The sequence below is a fragment of the Anneissia japonica genome, unplaced genomic scaffold, assembly GCF_011630105.1.
Source record: "Anneissia japonica isolate Jap-2015-1 unplaced genomic scaffold, ASM1163010v1 scaffold585_len4108843_cov191, whole genome shotgun sequence".
Lineage (NCBI taxonomy): Eukaryota > Metazoa > Echinodermata > Crinoidea > Comatulida > Comatulidae > Anneissia > Anneissia japonica.
In genome coordinates, this window is record NW_022716829.1 from 130120 (window position 1) to 150733 (window position 20614).

Sequence of the window (20614 nt, forward strand, 5' to 3'; positions counted from 1 at the left end):
ACCTTTCAGCTTTGTGATTAAAATGTATTTCTATATGCATTTATTTCCATCTAAAGAATATAATATTTTCAGATATAGGTTACACAATTAAATAAATTTATAGAATTAATTAAAACCATAATTTGTATTGTTGTTCTTATTTTAAATATACATAAAGATATAATGAAAATATTGTTTTTTAATAACTTAGGTATTCTTTATAGAGGTCAAGGGGTGTGTGATGAAAATGGCTTTCTTGCAGCAAGTAAGTTTTCAACATCGTAAATTTGTCTAGGCCCAGGCCTTTCTAATAATGCATAGATAAACTTTTTTGAAAAGTATATTTGTGTGGATATTATTAGGCTAGGTTCCAATTATAGGCTTGTGTAGGCGAAATACGGCATTACATTTGGCTGCAGTGCTGACGAGGCCGGTGCGGTGCTGCACCCCCGTACGTACGTAGTACGTACAGCAGCCAGCAGCGAAGTAAGGTTGTTAGGCCTAGTCAACACATAAGGAAAGACTTGCATGATAAAGGCTAGGTCTAGCCTAGCTTAGCCTAGGCCTAGTTGCATACAACGTGACACACATTTTACTGTCTTAAAGCCTTTAACTTTATGAATATGCTGAAAGACATAATTATGGCAATGCCAATATCGTTCAAAATTCTTTTACTTTATTTTGTAGGCCTAGGCCTAGACTAGTTAAAAACCCAGGAATTTACTTTTTCTATTGTTGGTGTCCTTGTCTGAGTGTCAAATTAGGGTCTGTAGTGTAGACTGTAGTCTGCAGTAGTAGGATGGTGGGTGATTAGGAGGGAATACCCCTCCTTGTACTGGACTGCGTGACATTGGCTAGGCCCCTACCCACACCACAGCGTTTCACTACAGTACACCATTGATTGCCCTTCGATTACATTTGAAATATTGTCCTAGATTTTCCTATTTGTTTTGAAAAAAATAAGTAATTGGAGAAGTAAAAGTAGATATTGTTTAACCAAGACCTTTTTCACATACTTATTTTTTTAAAGATCATCAGAGGAGGGCGGAATAAAGATAAAAATAAAATTTTGTTTTCTTATTTAGCAAATAGTTTTGCCAAAAACATCCAGACAGAGGAGGAAATTTAAAAAATTTTAAAAATTTATTGGTGAACATGTAAAATGGGATTGTTAAATGCTTCAAATTTATATAATTAGGAAGAAATATACATATCTTGTCTGTGGACATTTCAAGGCAGCGTAAGGCGTAATAAAAATTTTTTAAAACATTTTTCCATTTTTTTCGTGGCGGTGGGTGACCTAATTGTCAAAAAATTAAATTTTATTTTTATTCAAAATCATCAATATTTGCATTCGGGGGGTTCGCTAAACAAGGCATAAACTAAGTCTCACCTTACAAGGAATTTGGCATATTATATTTATTAGAAGTGTTATATATTTTTTTGGCAAGATTGCTTAAAATTTTATTGCATTTAATAAAATGTATTTATTTATATATTTATTTATTTGTTCAATACTGGGTAGCCTCTTCAGTAATACAAGATACATGATTCTTTTATATATTACTGTTCTCCAGGAGGGCTGGTAGTAGAGAATGCATAAAACATAAAATGACAAAAAATAAGAATAATGTATTTCTTAAAACAATATAGAAGCGTATAAAAGTGACAAAACAGTTTTACCTGTTGTACCTCTTGTAGTAATACAATTATAAATACATTATTTTTTATTTTTTATTTCAATAAAAACATTACAGAAAGTTATAGGCCTATGATATACAGTAGTTCATCAGAATTAGATAATGTAGAGCTTTTGTAACTCAAGATAAATGGCATCTATTTTCCTATATATTACTGTATTTAATCAAGGCATAAATTACATATTATTTATGTCATAATTTTCTTTTAGTGGCGAAGATTTAATTTTTTTGACAAGGAGGTAGTGAAACACCCTGACACAAACCAAATCTATGATAAGTTGAAAGTAAGTATGTTATTATATTAATGTCATGATAATATTTATTTATTTTTTTTTTTAATTATTAAATACAGTTAGTTTTAGTAAATTATAAATTGATAAATGATGGCAATACTGTATTATCAAAAATTATATATTTATCATGGACTTTAATACATTATCCTTGTTCTTCTCAATAGTATTTTTTAACACCCTTTTAGTAACAAATATTTTTATTGTTAAGCCCTGGTCCAGAACACCATATTTTATTTGACAAAAACATGCAATATGCCTAAATATGGGTCATGATGACATCACATAATGACCATATTTAGGCACATCATGACTATATATGGGCAGTTTGTTGTCAAAGAATATTTGATAATCTGAACAAGGATTTAATTAGACTGTTGTTACTATCATCAGTTTCACAGAGTATCTTGTCATTGATTTATCATCGTATTCATTTTAACGTCTGTTTGCTAGCATAGACTTCCAGGCTGGCTTATCCTTAGCAAGTTCTCTATTGACTTTCGTTTTCTTCAAATCTCACTCAATTTCTTCCTTCCATGTGTTTTTTTTTGGTCCAACTCTTTGTACCTGCTATTTAAATTTACAGATATACAGTATATTAGTGATCCGCAACTAGGTAGTTGCGGACCACAGCCATATCCAATTCTACACAATGACGATGCGAGTTAGGGGTTATTCTCCTACCTTTACCCTACCCTACCTTTACTTTATTTGTAATGCATTATTTTTAAGTATTAATATAGTAATATAACACAGCTGAATGGGTTATTCTGAATGGAAGAATTGAATTAAGTAAATTAAGTATAATTTGTTGTTTTGTGTGATAAATGGAACTATAGTTTTGTAGATGTTTCCCAGATTTTTTGATTCAAGATCTATCTTCATGAAGCTTTAAGAAAATCAGGATTTTTCTTGACTGAAACATCTCCACTGTCTAATCATTGTAATAAGACTTAATTTATACATCATCACTTCCATCCTGTTAGTAATGAGTCATAAATGTGACAAAAAAAAAAAACCAAAAAAAACCTTTTCTATTTTCCAGGGTATAAACATATCCGTTTGTACTAGCGGTAAGGGTCAAATAATTGTTGGTGACTATGAGGGTAATTTGTACTTCATTGACCGTAATTTACAAATCTCGTCTTTCCCTGCTTATGAGCAAGTAGTGACGCATATCTATCAGCTGAGACAGCATAATGTACTTGTTACAATTGGGGTGAGTAAATATGCATCAAAATAATATGTTAGTCTTTTAATTCTATTTTATCCTACATTTTTATATGTAGCTTCTTGTTTCTGTCATTAAAGTTCCTCATGAGAATTTATGCTGAATTTCAATGCACCTGTAGTCTTGAGCCTTGTAATTGTATGGATAATTTCAATAAATAGACAAACATACATATGAACAAGTCAAGGTACCAATGATGAGGATGAGCATTATAATTTTAACGAAATGAGGCACTTCAACAATGATCATGCTATGTTTATATTGTTTGTAAATAAGTATTACTCCTATTTTTATTTTTTATTACTATCACACAATTATTAATTAGCACTGTGTCTTTCATGGTAGAAAATGATACAGTAAATACAATTAAGTAATCTTTAATAATCTACATTATTTAATCCTTCTATACTATTTTTCTTCAGCAAGATGAATCAGGTATTAATCCAGTTATCAAGGTCTGGAACTTTGACAAGGTAATGCAGTTTCATTCCTTTAAGTATTTTGTTTTGTTAGGCTGGCTTACCCATTTTGTTCACCCTTGCTATAGCCTGTTTTTGATCATGCATTTCAGCTTCATTCTTGACAAAATTCAATTCCTCAGTCAAAGCTTACTTCCAATCTACTTTCACCCAGTAATTTTTTTCCTGGTTTTTTCTACTGGCTTTTCCTTCTTCCCTGTGGAAATATTCACAAAGGAAAATAGCCCCATACTTAAAAGTCAAGGGGAAATAGCCCCAGGGGTAAAATTACAAGAGGAAAATAGCCAGCAGGGGTAGAAAATAATCAGCAGTAGGGGGGTGGGGGTGGTGGGGAAAGATGCTACTCCCATTCCCAACAGTAGCTGTTCCAATTTGCCAAACCCTTTCGCTTATTTTTCACTGTTTGATTCTGTTGTTTTGTTTTGATGAATTTTAGGTGGATAAGATGGGGATCCCGAAGTGTTCAAGAATCACTCGTGCTCTACCTGGTACCATGAATCCATCGAGGGTGACTGCGCTTAGTGTCAGTGATAACATGAACATGATGGCCGTAGGCTTTGAAGATGGCACTGTTACTCTAATCAAGGGAGATGTTACAGTTGAAAGGTAATTTTATTGTACACTGTACATGTATATGCTAGAATGAGGTGGGATATAGTTGGCAGCGGTGGCTCCAGAAATTTACTGATGGGGTTGGACGTGTCTGACGGGATTCAAAACAAGGGTCAGACAAGAACCTTGGTCAGGGTCTGGCAATAAAAAATCCCTAGTAGGGCTCACTGGGAGAGTTTTTATGGCTTATTTTGGGCCAAATTGTGCTTTTAGGCCAAAATATTAGGGATTGGCAATCAAAGTAACGTTATTTGGATAGGCAAATTATTATTTGTTGTGGTGTTGGATGACAGGGGGTCCTGGAGGAAAATTCCCTCCCTGCCTCTTTGCTGGCGCCACCGCTGATAGTTGGGTGGAATCAGTGGTGGAACCAGGAATTCAAAATAGAGGGAGTCCGTGGGTGGGGGGAAGAACTTTCACAAATGGAGGGTCTAAGAAAATTTATGATCATGGCACCTCTAGATGGCTAGATGGCATCTCAGACTTAAATTTGAACATAATTTCTTTTTTTCTCCATCCTTAAATAATTTTGAAAAAATCCAGAGAGGGGATGCAGTCTGGCTGGGCCCTTACCCCTCCCCCCTTAAATCCACCACTGGGAATGGTGGTAGATTCAGTCGACTAAGGTGGAGTATAGTGGAGATTAAAGTGGAAACTGAATATAGATTTTTGGAAATTTGGTTTATTACAGAAATCCCAAGTTTGAAAACCAAAAAATAGGGAGATTTTTTTCATGAAGCTATCGCCTCCTGTAGCGACGCGCTGTGACGCCTTACAACACGCTGTGCAACATGAAAGTATTACACAAAATGACGAAAACAAACAATTTTCATCAATTTGTTTTTATTTAACAATTTTACATTTGTTTACACATTGCAGTTGGCCTAAAATATAAATTTATAAATATTATTAATTATTTAGCATTTAGCTAGTAAAGCGTTCTTGGCAGCAGTCAACAAGGCTTTGCTTGGTTCATTGGCATGTTAGAGGCTACGGCTGATTTATTACATCTCATCAAAGAACATAGAATTCTAGCAAGGTAACTGCAACTTGCAAGATTCACACGTTTTACTGAAAAATAAAAAAATATATATATATTTTAATTTAGTTAGTAAATCATACTACATGTTTTAAGTCGGCATTTATATATGTCTAGCTTATAATAACTGGTACATAATGCCATGAAAAAAACATTAAATCCTGCCTCGCTAGGCTCCATCTATACGTGCGTAACTAGGCCTAATACCGCAGAGTCACAACCACCACTACACACAGACGCCCACCCAACACAACACACATACAGTACATACCCTGCAGTGTTGCAGATAGAGCCAGTCTAGGCCTAAGCCCTACATGTATTTCGGGATCGATATAAAATAAACTTCATTTTTCGGAAGACTGCTTAGTACCAAAACCTATTAACTATAAATTTTTAGTATTTTTATTAAAGAACTGAAGCTTACTTGAAAGAAAAGGTATTTTTTTATGCACCGATTCTGTTCCAAATCTTCGCGGCGAAAACTTGGGGCCCCATCCATTCCCAAGTGATTTCTGATTTCTTTAATTTGTTGAAATTTATTTACTCAACTGACAGCCATCTCATTGAATAAGGTCGGCGCTGGATGCAAAAGATCGTAACATGGAGGATAAACACGTCACCACGGATCTAGGCCTGCCTTGCCCTGGAGTTGTTATTTGATAAACAACTTAAATAACAACTCCCTGGCCTTGTTATGACATTTTATGGCTGAGCGAGCGCCATAGTATATTGGCTTAAGATAAGAAATTTTGTTTCATTGCTCTATGACATCGTGGACATCACATTTTTCGTGAAATTTTCGGGATATTAAAAAAAGTCGGGAGATATTAATAAAAATCGGGAGGGCGGGAGACGGCCTCATAATTCGGGAGAACCCGCGAATTTTCGGGAGACTTGGGATCTCTGTTATTAAAATTAGATACAGTATAGTGTGGTTAGTACGAAGTGTTTGAAGGTGTTGGGGCAAAGTAGAGTAGGTGACTTGGTGTTGGATAGATTTGAGTGTGGTGTGGGATAAGGAGAAGTCTGTTGGCGAGTATATTTTAGAACTTGAGCTATCTATTGATAGGATAGCTCTCTATTTAGTACAAGTGAATTTTTTGATTAGAATGGGAAGTAGGTTTATCTACCAATAAGGAAAATATCAACATTAGAAATTATTATGTTATTGTGTATTTTGTCTTTTCCATTACTTTGAGATATCAAAATTGTTTGTTTCTGTAGGCATAGCAAATCAAAGACTATCCATGGAGGTGGCAAGCCTGTTACTGGTCTCTCATTCAGACATACTCAACGTAACTCCTTTTTATTTGTAGTCACTGAAAATATGGTTTTATCTTACAATGTGACTGGAAAGGATGCTAGAAAGGTATTTAGAGAAATTAATGACTTTATAAAAGTAAAAGTAATGTCAATTCTACATGATTTTATTGGATTTTACTAAATTTTGCTATGGGTATGATTAAAGGAAATGTCTTATTTTTTTTTAAATGGTGAGGAAAACAATAAAATTGTGCATAAATGTTGTTTTTTTTTAAATTTCAATGTTTTTCATGGCAGACATTGTGCTAACAGGCCAAAATTTTTCATTTTAAATGAAAAACAACTGGCATCAGGTTTGTGAAAAAAAGTTTAAAAATGTCTTGCCTAGATAACAATGTGTTTTACGCAAACTTGTTCATAAAACGTTACAGAAAAACACTATGCCCCATTTGGAATAAATGCTTTCCTCAAATAAACGCCCCTAAGTTTTAATTTTTTTCTCAAATAAACACCCCTCTAAATGAGTCTAAACAAATCCAATGGAAGCAACATCATTCTCAACACTTATTAATATTTTACTCCAGTAGAATTACATTTTTTCTAACCTGGTTGGCATTAATAAGTGTTTATCACGCAGTAACACATTTTAACAGTAATTATGTGTTGTAGTTCCACATTTACAGTGAAATTAAGGGGTGTTTATTTGAGTATATATATCCATTTTACACCCAAAAAAAATAAATGCCTCCCTCAAATGAATTCCTCCTCAATTAAACGCCCCCCCATTGATAAACTCCCCCTCAAAAACCCTTCTCGCCCCGGTATGTTTGTTCAATTAAATATGGTACCTACAAATTTAGTGTAATTGTAGTAATCGGCAATAACGTCATTAGATGAATTCAAATTTTGATTGTTAATGCAGGAGGTACTAGATGAGCATGGTTGCCCTCAACGCTGCACTGTGATGAGTGACAGTACCCAGGACAATCAATTAATCATTGGTCGACATGATGTAAGAATTTTCAGTTCACTTAATGCATGACTAAAACATAAACATCCTGATCACTACATTCATTGATTGGCTAGGTTGTAGCCTCATATATAGATTCGCTTGTTGACATTATTTATTTATTTGTTTGTGTGTTTTGTTTATTTGTTACAAACTTTTCACAATACATTTAAATTATTTATTGACCAGTTACGTGACTAGAAATGACGTGGGCTGAAGCCCAACACATCAAGTGGTCATCTCTATATAAGAACATGCTATTATTTACTTAATTATAAAATCATTATTATTAAATATTAATTACATAATATATAGGCAGTGTATTTCTACCACTTGGATGGGCGCGGTCCCTGTCTGGCATTTGAAGGAGAAAAGCGGCTGTTACATTGGTATCGTGGGTACCTTATCATTGTGGGTAAGGACAGCAAGAATATTCCTCGAGTTCAAACTAGGTGAGTGCATTTTACGTCATCATCATAATTAACCTCATTAACAAACCCTAACTATATGCCTCACACCCAATCCTCTATAACTAGTGTTTCTTTATGAACCCTGGGGATACATTTTTTTTCCCCATTATGAAAATAAATAATCCATGAAATTGGATATTGAGGATCAATATCATTATTTTTAAAGTTTTTGTCCTAATCACATTCATAATCACATTATTAGTTTTATGAATTATTTTGTTATGCAACATTCATAACCTCTTTCTTCTTACTTCAGTAGTGGACAGACTAGACAAATGGACATTGTGACAGTGTATGATATTCAGAATAAGTTCATAGGTGAGTTGGTCATATGGGGCTTACCATGCCAAAACCAGCATTGGTGACCAAAATATTCATGTTCTCCACATTATAAGCTTTGAAATGATATGTCATTTGCTGGCTTCTCTATGCTAAATTTTGCAATACAGCCGCTAATTACTCAGTTTAATATTTAGCGACAAGCCTCATATCTCCTCATCATAGTCTTTCCACACTCTTGTATTTCAATCAAATAAGTAATCTATGTGGTGACATGATTTTACTGATAACTTTATGATTTCTTTTCAGCTTATTCTGGTCCATTCCCAGAAGTAGTCGATGTTGTTTGTGAGTGGGGCTCCCTCTATGTCATTGCTGGGGATAAGGTATGCTTTGAACGATGAAAGTTTACTTAGTGATGATGTTGAATGTTGTAATTTCTTTATCTCAAAAAGTTCTAAATGATATTAAGTTTTGTTTGTTTTATTCTCATAATGATTTAAATATTTGTTATGGAAATTTAATTAAATGACATTAAATGATGATATAGATATTTATATCTTTGAATGAAGTTATGAATGATGTATTTTATAATTGAATACAGTATGTCTATAATATATGATACAAAATTGTTATCTCTTTTTATAACATAGTTGTTTCAACTCCCAGAAAAAGATACACAGACCAAGCTAGAAATGCTCTTTAAGAAGAATTTGTATGTCATGGCAATAAAGTAAGTTACCTTGTACAGTAAAATTATAAATAATGTCATGATCGTAAATGTAAGTGAATTGTGGATGAGTGTATATGACAGAAAGAGAGTGCCTACTCAACTTATAGAAAGGTGTCACACACGTAAGTAAGCCATGACTCACTGCAACTTGGTAGGGCTATATAATTATTTGCTTTATCAGTGTGTGAAGAACAAAACAGTCAAACAACAAAGGTATGAATCAAAGATCTTATAATAACAAGATAGCATTCGCAAGGATTTTTGCATGCAAATTCTGTAATAACGCAGTGTAGGGTGACCTCTAGCAAAAATGATTACTTTTCAACTTTGACATCATGATTTCTGTGTGCATATTCTGTAACAACCATGGTAACAACTTGAATGCCCTCCCTCAAAAATGAACATACGCTTCTAATTGTTATGTGTTGATTACGGAGAGTGTTATCTTGTAAATAAGATCTTTGGTATGAATCAATACCACATTGCAGGTGGCACTCTATTACAACTGCAGGGTTGGTTGAAGCAAGGACTTATAACTGTTACCGGAATAGGAAGCTGGCTGGTATTGTTATGCTAATGAGCCAGATAAGCACAATCTGCACATGCTCAGAAAATCCAAACTTCCTGTCTAATTGGTAACAGTTATAAGTCCTTGGTTTGAGTGTTACACTTTCTGTTCAGAAAATAAAAATTCAATTAAACTACTGATTATTCTTATTTGTATTATTTATAGTAAATGATGATAAATTATATAAATGAATCAATTGAATCTATAGTTCGAATAATGTTTGAAATATGACAATGTTTGTTTTATACAATAAATCAAACATTTTATTAATTATTTTTTACATTTATGTGATGTTTTCAGTTTGGCAAAAAGCCAGCACTATGATGAAGATGGTCTAGTTGATATTTTTACTCAGTATGGTGATCACTTGTACAACAAAGGGGATCATGATGGTGCTATTGGCCAGTATATAAGAACAATTGGTAACCTCGAACCATCATATGTTATAAGAAAGGTACAGTTAAAAAAATATACACCTCATGTAATTTTTTTATTCTTTCTTATTTTGAACAGTAAATTCAATATTTTGAATGCTTTTCATATTTAGGTAGGAGGTTAGCTTTCAATTCAAACAATAAAATTATTAAGTTCTATGCCAATAAGCCACTTCAAATTTTGAAATGTGCATGCCTGTATTGACGGTCAATCCACATAAACACTTTACACACACAACATAGGCTGGATGCTAGGCCAACCTAGTTAGGCCTCAAAGGGTGGTGCAGCTTCCGAAATTACGAACTGTTACGTAATAGCTTACTAAAAAATCAGACAATACCTAAGGCTGTGCCAACTAGTAAGCCTATGCTGTGTTTGTTTATGTCGATTGACCTGCAATATTTGCATGCGCAGTTTCAACTACAAAGTGGCTTTGTAACAGACATGTAAATGCCACCCAGTCCCATATTCTTTGCATGTACTCTTAGGTTGCTTATAATCAATTTAAATATTTTAAGTTGAATAAATATAGCTTGATTTTTCTCTCTCATAGTAAAAGAGAGTACATATTAAATTGACCTAAAGAGTGATACAAATCCACCAGAATAAGTGTTGAATATTTCGTCTCAACAAATATAATATTTTAGTAGTAAGTCTATAAATCAATGAAAAGTAAAAGCTGAAATGAAAGTTGATAAGTTTTTTTTTTTTTTCAAATGAACAATTAAAAAATTTAATTGTTAAAGTTGGATGAGTTCTATCCAGATTTTACAAAAAGGGCATCGAATTTTGATTGTCAAAACCTTACAAAAATGTTTTTTTTTTCCCTTGTAGTTTCTTGATGCTCAGAGGATCCATAATCTGACAGCTTACCTGCAGGCACTTCACACGAAATCCCTTGCCAATGAAGACCACACAACACTCTTACTTAACTGCTACACTAAACTCAAAGACAACACTAAGTTAGATGAATTCATCATGGTAAGCATCCATTTACATATTTGATTTTATATTTAATGTTTTAAAAATTCAACCTTAAGTTCAGTGGTAGAAGCGCATTAGGTTAGGAATAATAACAAATATTTGTATAGTCCTGAAACAAGGAAAACTCTTAAAAGGGCCAGTACTAAGTTGGGGTAACGACCAATAATCTATGTCTACTTTTTTTATAATTAGTTATTTCTTTAACTTTACTGTAGGCTTATTTATATTTTTATTGTATAGTATTTTGTGGTTCTTGTATCTGTTTTCTATATGGTAGGCATCTTTTTATATGTAAACTCAAGATGTTTTTTAAGTTTTGTTGCATTTTGAGTGTTTTATACTGTATAAATAAATGCTCTTTGATGCTAAGGCTTTGCCTTAGCATCAAACAAAATAAATAAATAAAAATAGAATAGAAATGGCATTCCAACAGGATCTAATCATATAATCATGAAGAGCCAGTATTCTTACATTATGATGTCTATATTGTGTGATTATCTGTATCTAAACAAAATTGTTTTAAGGTTATAAATGTAACATCTTGATTTTTTCCTCAGACCAAAGAAAAAGTAGATTTTGATGTTGAGACTGCTATTAAAGTATGCCGTCAAGCAGGCTATTACAAGCACGCCCTCTTTCTAGCGGAGAAACATGGTCAGCATGATTGGTATCTGAAGATACAGCTGGAGGACATCAAGGATTATCAGAAGGCTTTGCAGTACATCTCACGACTCAGCTTTGAAGAGGTTAAAGTTGAAATATTGTCATTTATAACATCAGAATTTACATTTTCATTAATTTATGCAGTAAAGTTTACTTTGAAAATACCTGCCACTTTAAGAGTGTAATACAAAGAATATAAGATCAGTGGATGCTATTATATTTTAGAGAGAATGTAATTGAACGTGTAATTGAATTGTATTATTGAATTGTGTATTTGAATTTTTAATTGAACTTTTTTACAGTAGTTAAATGGTGTGATGAACTCTGTTTTGTTTTTATTGTAATTGTAATCATTGTAATATTTGTATAGTTTTTATTTTTGTAACTAATAATCAATGCAATGATGATTAAATAAAGTATACCTGAACCAGCATACATGTCAGTAAATTATGCATCTAAATTTTCTAATGAAACTATTTTCTGGCTCTAATTCTCTGATTTGAAATCTGATAACTTACAAATATTGAATTATACAGTATTTTTCATCATATTCCAAAAATAGACTGAGAGCAATATGAAGAAATATGGCAAGACACTGATGAGTGAAGTACCAACTGCTACTACGGAACTCCTCAAATTACTGTGTACTGATTACAAGCCTATAGACTGTAAATACAACATCAGCAATTACTTATTGAATGATAGATAACAGAATTTATAAATGTATAAGCAATAAATTAACAAGTGTTTGCGTCCCGCCAAAACAACGTAGCTGCTTGTACATTTTTAAGTTGGTTTGCTTTTGAATGCCCAAACCATCATTGTAATATATTGATGTTGTAATATGTTATTTCATTTATTTACTAAATTTATGTACAGTAGCACTCTTTTCATAAAAGGTACGTCTCTTAATATGATGAAAAAAAAGAATCAATCAAGAAATTTATCAACCAAAATAAGCTCAAATATAATAACAATACTACCAATAAATAGTGTAGGAGAGTAGAAATTTTGTTACAAATGTTTAGTAATGGAAAGGCCCTTTAAACTGAAAAATTAGAATATATTTTAGAGACCGGTAAAGATTTGTGAGATTTTTCATGTGTGAGATATGGCATCTTTATGTCCATATATGGGCAAATCACTTATATGCTGTACAGTCCTTGATGTTAGATGTGGGGGGGGGGGGGAATTGTTTTGTTTTTTTTTGTTTAATTGAATGAGTAAAATTTCAAACAGTATGTTCAAATTAAAGATTTGGATTGTTTGTTTATATTGCAGCACCAATCGTAGACCAAGATACATTAGCAGGGGGTATGCCTACTGTAAATAGAGCAGCCGCTGAAGAATTTATTCACATCTTTGTAAACAACTCCCGTAAACTTATGGAATTCTTGGAACATATGACAAGGGTGGGTTATAGCATATTCTATTCATATGACTAGAAAAGGTAGAAGCATATATTCTATTTATATGCGTAGTAGCATATATTCTATTTATATGCGTACATAAATCTAGTTTGCTTGCTGAATAATTTTATTATTCATTGGACTTATGCTACAATCGTTTATGAAAACTTTTAATTTAAATAGATTTGTTTTTTCTAATGTAATAGAAGTTATAATACCAATATGTTCTTTGATATACATGTAGGTGTTGTGTTGGAATACCATTTTTCCATTTAAAATCAAATTTAGGTAAAGAAGGTATTTTGTAAATTTTTGAAATAAAGAGTAGATTTTGGAATTTTTTGTGTAGGTTCAACCGAATTCTCCAGAAATAATCTACAATACTCTGCTTGAGCTGTACATGCATGATATGGCCCATGAGGCAGACTCAAGGCTACAGGTGCAACTGGAACAGAAGTCTATGAGTCTCATGCACAACGTTAATGTGAGTAGAAAAAGTCAGAAATTATTATTATTATCATTATTATTGTTATTGGCTTTTTCCACATTATTGTGAAAAGCAATTGTTTTTTTTTCTTTTTTCCTCTATCCCCTTTCCCTATGTTTTTGGACACTGTCTCCATCTGGCAATATGGTCACTTTCTTGCTTGGATCCAAGCAAATATCCTATATCAAAGATGTGCATATTAAAATATGATGTCATTCTACATATTTTGAATATTGAAAAATGGGTAATTAAACTTGTATGTTAATGCAATTTGTGTTTCCTAAAACGTTTCAAACTACAGTAGCTAAAGCTGGGTTAAACACAAAATAACTGTGAAATGCATGAACAATTTTCACCCTCAACTTAAAACGTTGTGCACGGTAGCTGACAAAAAATGCACTGACCTCCACCGGGTCAGGTTTTTAGCGTAATAGTAAGAACTTTTAACATCTCCCTCACTTGTACCATTGCAGCCATAGTTCGTGGCTTAATGACATTGAGTTGGTTTTTATGTTTATTTTTTTTATACTTTATACTCTTTATTATGTATTTTTAACTATATATATATTTTTTTTAATGATTTTTAAAAAATCACTTCTCATCATGGCAATTAGGAAAAGCCCTATGTAAGTCTAGTTATTATTATTGTTATAATTTTTGTTTTGTTGCTGCTGAATTGCTGTTGCTGCTGATTTGCTGTTGCTGCGGAATTGCTGTTGCTGTTCTTGTTATTGTTATTTTGCTTCTAAATATTGATTAGTGTTTACAGTACATAACACTTGTTTACATTTGAACTTGCCTAAGTCCAATCCAAAATGTGATTGAAAAATGGTTTGGCTTAGATAAAATTAGACTTACAGATTGTTAATTAATGGAAAATACAACAATTTGGCATGTGCAATAAGATCGACTTAAAAATTATGAGAGTTAGGCAGAGTCAACCTATACAAGTTCAACTGTATTTATTGAATTATTTCATAGTTTATGAAAATCACTTGTTTATTATTACTCCTTTATTTTTTCTTTATTTTCTCAGGCTGGATATGATATTGACCAAGCACTGGTTCTTTGCCAAATGCATGATTTCAAAAAAGGAATTTTATATTTGTATGAAAAAGCAAAATTGTAAGTTCAAAACAAACAAATGTTCTGTGATTTCTTTTTTATTATTATTATGGTTTTTTTTTAATCCTAATATAAAACATGCAAAAGTAATGTAATACATTACTGCAGAAGCAAATGTTTTGTTAGCTTCAACCAAATTTAATTAATTATACTTATTGTATGCAGTTTACAAATTCACAAATATTAAAAAGAGAGTCAACATCATTTAATATTTATTAACCTATGATCCTTGGTGTGACATCCATTTTCAGTCCCTAGCTGTTTACATTAGTTATTTATCGCCAACATTTCTGGGTTTGGTTGATATTTTTTTCAGTTGCGGCAAGAAGGAATTCTCTTTATTGGTATCTCCAACTTTATTAATCCATAACCTCATTCCGACAAGCAAAAGTAAACCTATGTTAACTGCATGGTTTTCTTTTTACTGAGAGCTGTGAGAGAACAAATATTACATTACTCCGCTTCTTCTTCAGGTATCAACAGATTCTTCGCTACCATATGGACCATGATGAATATGTTCAAGTTATTGAGACTTGCAAGCGATATGGGTAAGTTTTTCTTTCAAGGAAATCCAACATTTAAGGTATATTTTTATCAATCACTCGAAAGTTTATTTGACTTGCAAAACAAATGTATTACTACATTAGAACCCCTTTTAAGGGGACACATTCAGGAACTGTAAAGTGTCACCTTGCAAGTGATGTCCCCTGAATAGTGGTTGACCATAGTGTTAAATGACATACTTTCTCTTGTTTAGTGCCTGAAAAAGTGTCCCCTTAATAGGGTGTCCCATGTTCTACTGTGTTAACCATAAATACAGTGTGAGATCTCAGAGAGCTTAGCCTGATGTGGGTACAGTAATAGCCTCATAACTAACTTAATGGTTAGTAATTGTTATTGTCGTGATGGAATAATAGTATAGGTGAATAATAGACAATAACTGGATTTGTGTCACCTATACATAACTTAATGGTTGTTAACTTATCATCACAACACTTCATCCAATAAATGATTGGATTTAATAATAATATAACACATTTTTATAGTGCCTGTTTTTTGTCACGGTGCTGGAAGATGTTAGAATGAAGTTGAGCTATTTAATATATTATGTTGGAAAAACAGAATTCTAATTGTCAAGTACTATACTTGTGACCTGATTCATCCTTCAGTAGTAGTTAAAAATGTAAACATCCATAGCCATTTATCCTGTGAATGTGTTTGAAGTGTTTAACAACTTACTTAAACCTAAGCACCGACATACAAGCCTGTCAAGTGTATTATATGCACCCACTGGCAAATAGAATTTCTAAGTTGACTTATCATTGTGCAATTTTAAACATTAACTTTCGAAAACTTAAACAAAATTAAGCATATATATATTTTCCCATACTATAGAACACAAGACTCCAGTTTGTGGGTGCAGACCTTAGCTTATTTTGCTCGTAAGGAAGAGAGTTGTAAACCACATATAACAGAGGTTTTGTCGCAAGTTGATAAGAGGAACTTAATGCCACCTCTGCTGGTGATCCAAACCTTAGCACACAATTCCACTGCAACTCTTTCAGTAGTAAAGGTCAGATTTTGTATTATTTGTGCATTATTCATATTTTTTTTTATTATCACTCTTAATAAACTTTGGCACAAAGCTTTAATTTTAGGTCAACCGAAACTACAAAACCTCATCTTATTCCTTAAAAAAATTTCATGTGCTTATGTTTTGGTAGATCCTTTTCCTTGTTTTTCTTCTCATTCTTTAATTTCTTATTTCTTTTAATTCATCTGATGTTTTGAATTCCCTATTAATTCAACCTTTTTATTAATGATTTTAATATTTTTATTTTTTTAATCAGGATTATATTATTCGAAGGCTGCAACAAGAAAATGATCAGATAAATGAAGACCAGCGACTCATCCAGCAATACCAGCAAGAAACTGAAAAGATGAAAGGTCAAATTGAGGATCTCAAAGCAAGGTACCTGTGGAGTGCACTAGTACATCTCTATCAAGATGTCTTTCCTGTTTCATGGAAAGGCACTATCACAAATTCTTCTTTCAAACAAAATAACTATTATTAGATAACGTTTGTATATATTTGTACAGTGGCAATAATAATGATAATGGTAAAAATTTTATTTAACTTAGTACTGTGATGATTTTATTCATGTATTTATCTATATATGGTGAGCAAAGAGTTTCACTAAGTAGAATAATAAAGTTATCTTAAGAGAATTATAAAATGCAATTTCTGTGAATGACTGCTGATGGAAAATATAGTTATAACATGTTTTATTATTACTTTTTCAGTGCCAAAATATTTCAAGTCTCCACATGTAGCATATGTAACCATGCACTGGAGCTGCCATCTGTACACTTCCTTTGCCAGCACTCATATCACCAACAGTAAGTAATTTTTTTTTTAAACCATATATATAGAGGGTGACCCTTCCAGCATATCCTAGGAAGTGGGCTGATATTCAGGGGCCCTCTTAAATAGATGAAATAACGTGATGCTTTATCAGTGAAGTCTCTTTATGAGGTTTATCGGGTGAATTGTTCTTATTTGTGAGAAAAAGTCAGGCTAGCACAGGAATTGAACCCAGGACCCTGGGATTAGAAGGCAAGTAATACTGCTTTAAATAAAATATATGAATATAACATATAAGTAAAATATTGTGTGAAATATATGCAACAAGTAATTTTTCCATGTCTTCCATCATTAGCTGTTTTGAAGGCTATGCTGAGAATGATCAAGAATGTCCTGTGTGTGCACCTGAAAACAAAAAAGTGTTGGACATAATCAGAGCGCAAGAACAGAGCCGTGATCTTCATGAACAATTTCATAGGCAGGTCAGTGCATCACTATTAACAATTACAATACATTCATTTTCATTCGATGGGGTGGGAATTATCTGTTTCATTCAGATACAATGGAGTGCTTTTTTACACAATTTAATGTATTTGTTGTATGAAGTCACAAAAGACATTCACAAGTTCCCCACACTGAAGAAGTAATAATTAATATAACATGGTATATATATTTAGTTAATATTCAGTCAGTTGTATATTTGGATATAAATATATTTATGGAAATGAATGAATGGTTGGATGGATGGATTAAAGCATTGATAAGTGAATGAAATTGCTAAAAGTACAGACACTAACACTAATTTTGTTTTTTATTTTAGTTAGAGAAATCGTCAGATGGGTTCTCTGTTGTTGCTGACTACTTTGGGAGGGGCGTATTCAACAAGGTAATGCATTGTGTAATTTTTATGTAAATTGTATATTAATTATTAGCTATCCAGTCAATGAAAGACTAGTGTTTAAAGGCCATTCTCTATATAAAATGCAGTAATGGTATTTTAAACTTGTTAATATTTTTCTATGATGTAAAACAGTATTACTTTAATTTAGAGTAAACCTCTTAGTATACAAATGCCAGGCAAGCGAAGGAGGCATCTGCCAGTTTCTGGATGTTTACTCGGGACTTGGTGGTGTTGCTATTCTGGTTTTATAACATTTAGGGAACTTTTGATTGCACGACGACGGTTGGACCTAGAAGGTAATGACGTCACCAAAATGTCATCTGCGAATGCAAGAGCGTTCTTGTGGTACGATGTAGTTTGGCACAATTCTACGTTGTGTACAAAATGAAGGACGGTCACGGATGAGTGAATCCATTCTAGCGTTACATTGTCACACAAATCAAAAGCTCCCTAATTATGAAACCAGGGTGGACCACATGAAAGTTGTCTCTTCATTGATTTACTAGTGCCTCTCCTGATCTGTCTTAGGTAACACTGGTAACTGAATCATCAAATTCACAACAGCGAAAAGCGATGCCTGAAAGCATTCCTATTAAGCCATTGCCACAGGCTCAAATAAAGCCGATATCAAGGTCGAATTCACCAATGACTGCTCAACCACAGAGGGCATCATCACCACAACGCTCCTCACAACATTCATCGCCATCAAGAGTATTACCAGCACAGACTAGGCAGCAACCTACGTCGCAGCCTGCAACACAAACACGCCAACAGCCCAGACATCAACCAGTCGCACACCCACCGAGGCAGTCCCCGAGACAGCAGCAAGTCTCGCAGACAAAACAAGCCGTACCGCAGTCAAGACAGCCTTCAAGACAACAGCCATCTTCACAACCAAAACAGCAATCTAGATCTGTAACACCAAATTCCGCAGCTTCCAAGAACCCATTTGATGAAGACGACTCTGGATCTAACCCATTTGATGAAGATATTAATTATGATAAAAGTCTTAATCCCTTTGAATAAAGCTTTAAATAGAAAAATATAAGTAAAACAAAGTATATGTGATACTGTAGGTCATATAGTTGCAAGGGATCAAAATTCTAGGATGGAAATTTAGATGTAAAATTGGATTCTTAAATGTAAACATTAAAGAAATGTTTTTGAATATGTTCCAGTACACTGTTCAATCTCAAAATTATGGAAGAAATTGTCATTGCTAGGCTTTCCTTCAACAGCTGACTATTATTGTTCAGTGAAGTACAGTATGACAAAATGAAAATTGCTAATTGTTTTACAGTAATTTAATTTATCATGATTATCATGTAAAAAATTATGCCTGTTATTCGATGTTTGTTCATTGCCACCACAGCAAGTACACTCGCCATGCTTTCAGGATGGAACGATGCTTTATAAACCAAGCCTCTTATTGAGCTCTATAGAGTGGAGTTTAGTCGTGAGAAAATGTCCTGCAGTGACAGGAATTGAACCCAGGACCCTGGGATTAGAAGGCAAGCATCTTAACCACTAAGCTATTCAACTCCACTCCACATACTCCTTTTTGTGTTTACTCTTAAGTTATGCTACATACATCCCCTTTTTCATTGTCAATACTCTCATCTGTTTTGAGTTTTAATAGTATGATGATAGTTTTATATAAATGTTTATTCAATCAATAGAAAAGTAACCGTAAATATAATAATAATAATAATAATAATAATAATAATAATAAAAATATAGAAATTGATATAGCACCTTTTGCCAAAGAATACAGGGCACTTAGATATGTGGTGTAATAACTCGATCAAAGACTTTCTTCTCCCCTAAGTGTCACTTTGTGTCTGTACTACCCGGTACCAGCAACGCTGGGTGTCCACCACAGGGACTGTCTGTAGTGCACACAATCCATTGTGTACACTGGGCCTACGATTTATAGGTCCTTATCCGAGAAGTCTACCACCAGAGCCATAGGCGAGTATGCCGTTTGAACCAACAACATTATTTATGGCTGTAGGTTTCAGCGCCCCTGCCTTAACCGCTCGGCCATTCGACTAAAATATAATTATTTTGAATGTGATTATTTTCCATTAATTTGGGATAAAAGGTAGAAGCAAAGCTTGCCATAGTTGATCATAAAACCAAAACAAAATATGCAAGAAAAATATAAAGTAATTGTTAAACCTGAAATAAGACAACAATGCATCATTATGAGCAGTTAATAATTCTGAATACGTTTTCTTAAAATTCTTTTTTCTAGATGTTGAAATTGGTTAAACATATATTAATTTGCAAGCAGAGAGAGTAATTGACAAAAATGATGCAGCTTTATTTACTTGATTCCCAGGATGACTGTAACTGTAATCCTGGGTATAGAAGCCAAGCATAATGTTTATTGGCCCCTCGATGAGCAATCTATACTACTTCGTATACGGTGCAGATTTTACCAGGTGGTCAGCCCAAAGCCTCTCAATTGCATATTTAAACATATTTAAGGATGTAGCATAGCATATTCATATCATTTGTGTCAAGTGCTCCTTTAGTGTTTATAATGTAAATAATAAAATCTGATAATTTGATTTTGGAATTGGAAGGT

At 33.1% G+C, this 20614-nt stretch overlaps 1 protein-coding gene across 2 annotated transcripts; it reads left to right on the forward strand.

Moving 5' to 3' along the window:
* Positions 1-190: 190 nt before the first annotated feature.
* LOC117109990 (vacuolar protein sorting-associated protein 11 homolog) lies at positions 191-20597 on the forward strand. Of its 2 annotated transcripts, none has more exons than XM_033252519.1 (25): positions 191-244; positions 1889-1963; positions 3015-3188; positions 3623-3673; positions 4116-4285; positions 6555-6699; positions 7516-7605; positions 7918-8054; positions 8329-8390; positions 8661-8737; positions 9005-9084; positions 9953-10106; positions 10922-11068; positions 11629-11817; positions 12297-12402; positions 13016-13146; positions 13493-13627; positions 14667-14755; positions 15229-15303; positions 16151-16328; positions 16606-16727; positions 17060-17155; positions 17476-17602; positions 17941-18006; positions 18550-20597. In XM_033252519.1, exons 1-25 carry the CDS (start codon positions 221-223, stop codon positions 19045-19047), a joined length of 3198 nt encoding a protein of 1065 aa, XP_033108410.1. In that variant the 5' UTR covers positions 191-220; the 3' UTR covers positions 19048-20597. The 2 variants fall into 2 exon arrangements, with proteins under 2 accessions (XP_033108410.1, XP_033108411.1); XM_033252520.1 differs by having other exon boundaries at positions 8332-8390.
* Positions 20598-20614: the final 17 nt, after the last annotated feature.